This window comes from Pteropus alecto, unplaced genomic scaffold, assembly GCF_000325575.1.
Source record: "Pteropus alecto unplaced genomic scaffold, ASM32557v1 scaffold48, whole genome shotgun sequence".
Lineage (NCBI taxonomy): Eukaryota > Metazoa > Chordata > Mammalia > Chiroptera > Pteropodidae > Pteropus > Pteropus alecto.
The window spans coordinates 2342379-2349274 of record NW_006442110.1 but is presented as its reverse complement, the minus strand read 5'-3'; the positions used below and the strand labels follow the sequence as shown (position 1 = coordinate 2349274).

Here is a 6896-nt window from a genome sequence, read left to right as displayed (position 1 = left end):
TGAAATGCCCTATGTTCCCAGCAAAATCTCCTCTTCCTCTAAGGCCTGTCTCGGTGGCCCCCTTTCCAGGAAGTCTGTCCGGCTCCGCCCAGCTGGTCCCGGTCATCTTCTCAGTACTGCTGGTCTGTCACTGCTGCTGGGATGCCGTCCACACCGCTGCCCTGCAGCCCTCACTCACCTGTGCTTGCTCCGGGCGGGGCTGCTCTTGCTCCTGAGACTGGCTGGTGCTGGTGCTCAGGGGGCTGCCTCTCTTGTGGCTCCTTCCGGACAGGGCTGGCTGGGCTGGCGATGTGCTCTGGGTATGGAGGGAGGTTGGGGGAACACAAATCAGTGACACTGAGGACAACACAAAGTTCCCCAAGCCAGAAGCCTACATTCAGTCACCGGGACCTGGGGCATCAGGGCAAACACAGGATATGATAATTAAGTGGACTTCACTGATCATCTCGTGACTACATTCTAGGCCAAAGCCTTCATGTCTGACAGAAGGAAGCAGTACGGCACTGTAACTCACCTGATGGTACTAGACAGGTCACACAGCAGGGCCAAGGGTCTGCCCTTTCCGGATTCCTGGCTCAGAACACTGTAACAGTGACTCCTAATCTTAAGTCCTCCCCCAGGCTAGTGTATAAGGATCTCCTAGGGAGCACCCCAAGATTCTCATCAGTAGATATGGGTGGGTCTAAGAAGTTTATCATTTTAAAAAGCTTCCTAGGGCAAAAGAGATGAGTATTTCACAGAAGTTAATAAACAGTTATAATGGCCCATAAACAAACAAAAAGATACTAAACCACACTCATAATGAGAGAGATACCATTAAAATCACACTGCTAGCCAAGCCAGACAGATCCTCTAAAACTACAGACCAATGTCTCTAATGACCTTATGTAAAAAACCTCAACAAAACAGCAGCAAACCAAAATCAGCAGCATATTAAAAGGATTAAACACAACCGAGTAGATTCATTCCTGGAATGCGAGGGTGCTTCAATGTATGAACTTAGGTCAATAGAATACACCATATTAACAGAACAAAGGGAGAAAAAACCCCAAGATCACCTCAGCTGATGAAGAAAAATGAACTTAACTGTATACTGAGTTGGTGACATAATCACAGAGAAAATAATTATTTCAAGTGACTTTAAAAGGCATTATTTTGTCTGTAAGTCCTTGAATGAAATGCATTCAGAGAACAAGAGCTGCAAAGAAATCTCAGATTTCAATCAAAAATCTAATTGCTAGTACTAGTAATATTGGCTTTATATTTTAAAATTATAAGATATTATAGGAGAATGAAAATATTAGGACTGCACATAGATAATGCATATAAGTAATTATGCTAATATAGTAAGAAATTGAAAATATCCATGTAAAAGAAAAGTGACATACAAGTATAAAATCAAATAACATTATATTTGAATTAGAAATATCAATGTAAACTCATGATTTTTCTTTCAAAAATTCATGTTTTCCGAAAACACTTATTAGTAATAATTGTCAAAAATTAGCTACTACTGGCACTCATGCTGCAGTCTCTAAATATCATTCCTCACCGAAAGGAATCAAAACTCCTTGGAGAAATTTTTATTCCAGGTCTGGGGCAAGAAATATACAAGATGACTCAGGAACATCTTATGATGTCTGAAAGCCACTGAATGTCACAGCAAAATGACCTAAGGGCCAACTTTAAGGGGCTTCCATGAGCTAAAGATGGGACAATTAAGCATGAAAATAAGTGGCTGCAAAGAGTTGGCATATATCGTGGCAGCTGCAACTCTTCATTCTGATGAAGGGTAAGTATTACCCTGCCTTTTCTGTACAGACTGTATTTCAGGGCCACTAAAAGAGTTAATTAGAGAAATTATTCTTTATAAAAGAATTTCAGCTACTCAGTGCAGAAGTAACAACAGAATTTCACCATTCTGCAACCCCTAACGAAATAACAAATATGGGCAATAATCTTCAATGACCATTAAAATCATCAGGTGAAAAGTTGATGGAGAACTTTATAATAAGAGGATTAAGGGGCTGATGATCACAAAAAAGCAGCAACTGGACCCTCTATGTCTCCTGACGTGATGTAGCAGGGAGTACACAGCACCACCTCTAAAGTAGACTTGCCAATGAGATTGAACCTGAATCTACATAAGCCTCTAGATTGATCTACCAGTTTACAGGAAATGGAAGAAATAGAAGAACATGTTAAATGACACTAAATCCAGAATGTGGGAAATAATGGCATTTAAAAAGTAAATATTAAAATTTTGACACATAGATGACATTAAAAGGAGGGAGGTGAGGACAGTCCATCAATTGATGGAGAAACAAAATGTGGTATATCTACACAATGGAATATTATTTGGCCATGAAAAGGAATGAAGTATTGATACCTGCTACGACGTGGGTAAATCTAGAAAACGTGCTCAGTGGAAGAAGGCAGACCCAAAAAGTCACATGGCGTATGATTCCATTTATACAAAATGCCTAGAATAGGTGATTGTATAGAGATAGAAAGCAGATTGGTGGTTGCCTAGGGCTGGGGAATAGGGAGAGAGGAACAAAAAGTTGTCTAACATCTATAGGTTCTTTTAGGTGAGACAAGAAAATTTTTAAATTAGACTGTGGTGATGGTCACAAAACTCTGTAAATATAGTAAAAATACTGAATTATATACTTTAGCCCATGAATTGCATAGTATGTTAATTATATCTCAATAAAGTTGTTGGGGAAGGTATAGGCTTTTTATGGACTTTTTGTAAGCCAGACGCATTATGTAGACTGGTTTATTAGAAATAGGATCCAAACACCTAAAGAGACAATCAAGGAAAACAGAACATGTTCTAGGTATTAGATATTAATCTGTTGGGTGTGATAATGGTATTTTGGTTATGTTTAGAAAAAAGGAAGAAGCAAATGTGGCAAACTCTTAATCATCGTTGAATCTGATGATTTGGAGGTTCACTGTAGAATTTTACTTCCATTTATTTTTAAATTTTTCATTTATTTAACCAAAAAAACTCCCCAGAAGATTCTGATATACAGTCACCTTTGAAATCACCGTCCTATACACAGCAGCTGTGGGGACAAAGTTGTCCCCAGGCTCCTCCTCCAGGAGGGTCCACTTCCACAAAGGGCAGCCAGAACACTGCAGGCCGTACAGCTACAGGTTACAGTTGGGGAGCAGAGGTTGACGGGGAAGCAGGAGGCGGTAGCAACGATGCTGCTGCTGCCACTAGCCTTACTGCCGATAACAAGTGCGCACTTACATAAAACGCGCCGCTTTACGCCTGCCATCATCCCCTTAGCCCTCACAGCCGCCATGCGGGGCAAGCACTGCCGTCCCCTCGCACAGATGCAGAAACTGTGCAGCTCGAAAGCGAAAGCCCCGCCCCTGCCCCGACTGGCCGGCCTGGGACAGATCATGCCCGCTTTGGGTCACGGGCCTGTGTAGCACGTCTGGGGAGCCCAGGGGAGTGGGGACATGGTTCAGGTTGCCCCAGCTGGTCCCCGTCTTGCGCCCACTCACCAGGGCCCAGCCTCCTTGGGCGTGCTGCCTCGCTCTCCTTCCCTTCCTCCTGGCCCCACAGGCCTTCAGGACAAGGCTCTTCTCCCCTCTCCATGCGGGTGAGGATGTCCGGTTTGGAGATGGCATAATCTGCGTATAGAACGGAGACAGAGAGCTGGGTCAGGGCTGGACGCCTGCTACGCAATTGCCCAGAGACAGAGACACCAGAGGAACAGAAGCCAAAGCGAGGACACAAGACTGCAGGAGGCCGACCTGCAAACAAAGGCCCAGATCTCTTCTCCGCGGCCTTACCCAGGGAGACCAGCATCTCGTAGTTGCCCCTCATCACGTGCTTGTAGAGCTCCTTCTGCCACTCGTCCAGCCTACCCCACTCCAGCTCGGAGAAATACACGGCCACGTCATCAAAGGTCACAGGCACCTGGAACCACAAGCCTCATGCACGCTCGCCCATACTTACAGGCACGGTCCCTTAGGCTGTCCCACCCCAGGGGCCCAGGGTTACCTTGGGAACCTCCCCCTTGCTGCCCGGGGGCAGCCGCAGGACCCAGAAGTTCCTGTTCCTCAGCAGGTTCTCCATGTTCTCTAGCCGCCTCTGCAGCAGCCCGTACTCCTGTAGCAGCGTCCCCAGCACGGCCCACTTGCCCTCCAGCTGGTTCCCGAACTCCAGGGTCGTCTTCTCGCAGTCGGCCAGCTTCTTCTCAGCTGTCCCCGTCCGCCCCTCCAGAGTCAACAAGCGGGCCAGACAGGAATCCACTTTCTTTTCCAAGGCCTGGATGGCGGCCACCACCGTCCACAGGGTGATCTCCGTGGAGTAGAGATATGAATTCTTCTCAGCAGGCGGCTGGGGCGATGCAGAAGGTGTTGAAGGCTTTTCATCCCCCATTTGCTTGTCCATCTCTGGAGCCTGTCCACAAGAGAAAGGAAAGATGTTACAAGAATTATACAATCAAAATGTCCATCTCAAAAAGAAACCTCAGACTGGCACCCGCCCAGGTAAAGCCGCATCCGGGATCCTGAGGGGCAGGCAGTCAGCTGTGCGGGGGATGGGGAGGTGGAGACATCAGAAGTCCAGTTTCAGAGACAGGAGACACTGGCTGGGCAGAGGTATCACAAGTCGGAAACAGGAGGAAAAACATGGCCAAAGAGAGAAGATATCTGCTTTCTCAGACAGGAGACTCTCCTCCTGGTTTTAGTCTCTGTTCAAAACGAAGGTACCGGTTTTGAATGAAGCACAGAGAATGTGAGGTCTGCAGACGGCCTGGGTGCAGCTGGCGACTCCGCCACTCAGAAGCTGACTGACTCTGGGCCAGGTTTCTCACTTCCACATCTAGATAATGGAGCTAATAACAGTACCTATGTGACATGACTGTAAGAATTAATGACACAACTTAGCACGTCTAGCCTGTAGCAAATACTCAATAATTGTGAGCCCTCTGTCGATCAGCTGAGATGAGAGTGATGAGGATGATGGTGGCCACGGGTCTGGCGCAGGGACGCAGTATGAAAGTTCCCAGGCCTTTCTGCATGACCTCTTTCATGCCACTGTCCTTCAGTGCTCTAGAAACGGCTTCTGAAGTGCCTCAGCGTAACTTGGACGAGCCTTCCCTGAGCATGTACGACAGCCTAAGTCCCGGGTTACCCTGCTGAAAGCCTTGTTGGAAAGATGAATGGACACCTCACCCCTCCATTTCACTCATCCTTCAAGGGCAAATTCTGACATCGTCTCAAGTCCATCCTCTTTTCTCCTTCTCTCCTCCACCATCACCTAACCCCAGTCCTAACCACCTTGCACCGGAGCCACAGCAATTCCACTGAACTCATTTCCCTGCTTCACCTTTTTGCCCCGCGATACACCTGCCACCGGGTGGTCAGCAACCTTTTATAAATACTGACCAGTTCACTTCAGTCGCCTGCTTAAAACTCTTCAACAGGTTCCCAGTGGACATGGAATAAAATCTAAACTTCTTCCAGACTGCAGCCTACCTGCCTGACCACATATCCTCCTAGGCATTTACTACACTATGGCCACTCTGGCCTCCTCACACTCCTAGGACACCCAGCTCTCCCCTACCCTTTAGCTCCTGCTGCACCTTCGGCACTCCTGGCTTCCTCTCATACAAACCTCCAGCTTAAACATCACCTCGGAGACCTTCACTGACCGGCATGTCTAAAATAGGTCTGTTAGTCTTTTCCTTCACAGCACTAATAACCTATGATGACTCTGTGCGCCTGCCAGTGTCATGGTTCCCCACAAGAACATAAGCTCCATGAAGGTATGTGTATTTGCTGCAGTAGTCCCAGCTTTTAAAAGAACAGATGCTCAACCAACACTTACTGAATGAATGAATGACTAAACAATTCAACAACACATCCATCCAGTTCTAAACTCCCATCATAGCGAAGGTACAATGGAGATGCAGAAACATTACATGGTTCTTTCGTCCTCCAGGAGAAAGATTCTGCATAGAAACAGTCACGATAAACAAGAGTGTAATAACCACGGGCTCTCAAAAGTAGAGGGCAAATCAGTCCTGTTTGGGGAGCTTTTCTTGCAATCTCAGGTGCTGCAAGATGGCAGAGGGAAGGGGCCGGCGGGTAGAAACCGTGGAAAGGGTGCGGAGGGAGGGGTCCTGGGCTGGCTGGGAGCTGAAGATGTCACCTGGACAGTCACAGAAAGGCCTTCCCCAGGGTCTCCCTCCAGCAAACAGGGCCATCAACCTGCAGCAGTGCCTCCGCCCCTTCTCTCCTTTGCACTCAGAGAACCCTAAAGGAAGCATCGCCAAACTGCTAATTAAAGGGGAGAGAGAGAGAAAGCTCCTCCATAAGAAACATCCAGAAAAATCAAGGTTCCAAAAACTTCACTGAGATGTATTGATAATAATACAATTTATAGAGCTTCTTACAAGTGTTTTTCTACTGTGACCAAAACAGCCAAATGACTTTCTCCGAATTGTACACACTTGCATATTATCAGCCCACATTCTAAAATGCACCGAACTAATCTTAAAAATAAATAAATAATAAATAAATAAAATAAAAACCCACGTACAATCTCTCCTGTACACGGCATTCAATACCTTCCTCTTAGGTTAAAGTAGAATGCTGGGTATGTTAAAGCGGGTGGAATTCCAAGTCCCGGCCTGGCCTCGACTGGGTGACCGACCTTGGGCCAGGCCCCTCCCCGAGCTTTGGACTTTGGTTGTCAGAACCCAATGAGGCTGGCGACCCGGCCCTCCCTGCCTGCCTCTGCGGCCGCTGGCCCTCCAATGAGACAATGGCTAGGGGGTACCGGCCACTCGGTTCAAATGCGAGGCCTGTCATCTTCAGTGTTGCTGGAAAGCCCGGCCTGTCCCCTGACGTCGGGGCCGCCC

At 47.1% G+C, this 6896-nt stretch overlaps 1 protein-coding gene across 5 annotated transcripts in view; it reads right to left on the bottom strand.

Moving 5' to 3' along the window:
* ZNF783 (zinc finger family member 783) overlaps positions 1-6896 on the bottom strand; it is a 28248-nt gene that overhangs the window by 6239 nt on the left and 15113 nt on the right. The window contains exons 1-5 of one of the 5 annotated variants that reach the window (XM_025038990.1): positions 6575-6839; positions 4028-4429; positions 3817-3943; positions 3526-3654; positions 179-295 (exon numbers count right to left, since the gene is read on the bottom strand). In XM_025038990.1, coding sequence (XP_024894758.1) covers positions 179-295; positions 3526-3654; positions 3817-3943; positions 4028-4429; positions 6575-6595 — 796 coding nt within the window. In that variant the 5' untranslated portion in view covers positions 6596-6839. Of the gene's footprint in view, positions 1-178; positions 296-3525; positions 3655-3816; positions 3944-4027; positions 4430-5860; positions 6504-6574; positions 6840-6896 lie in introns of those variants that run through there. The other 4 variants (XM_025038995.1, XM_025038994.1, XM_025038993.1 and 1 more) reach the window with 4 other exon arrangements.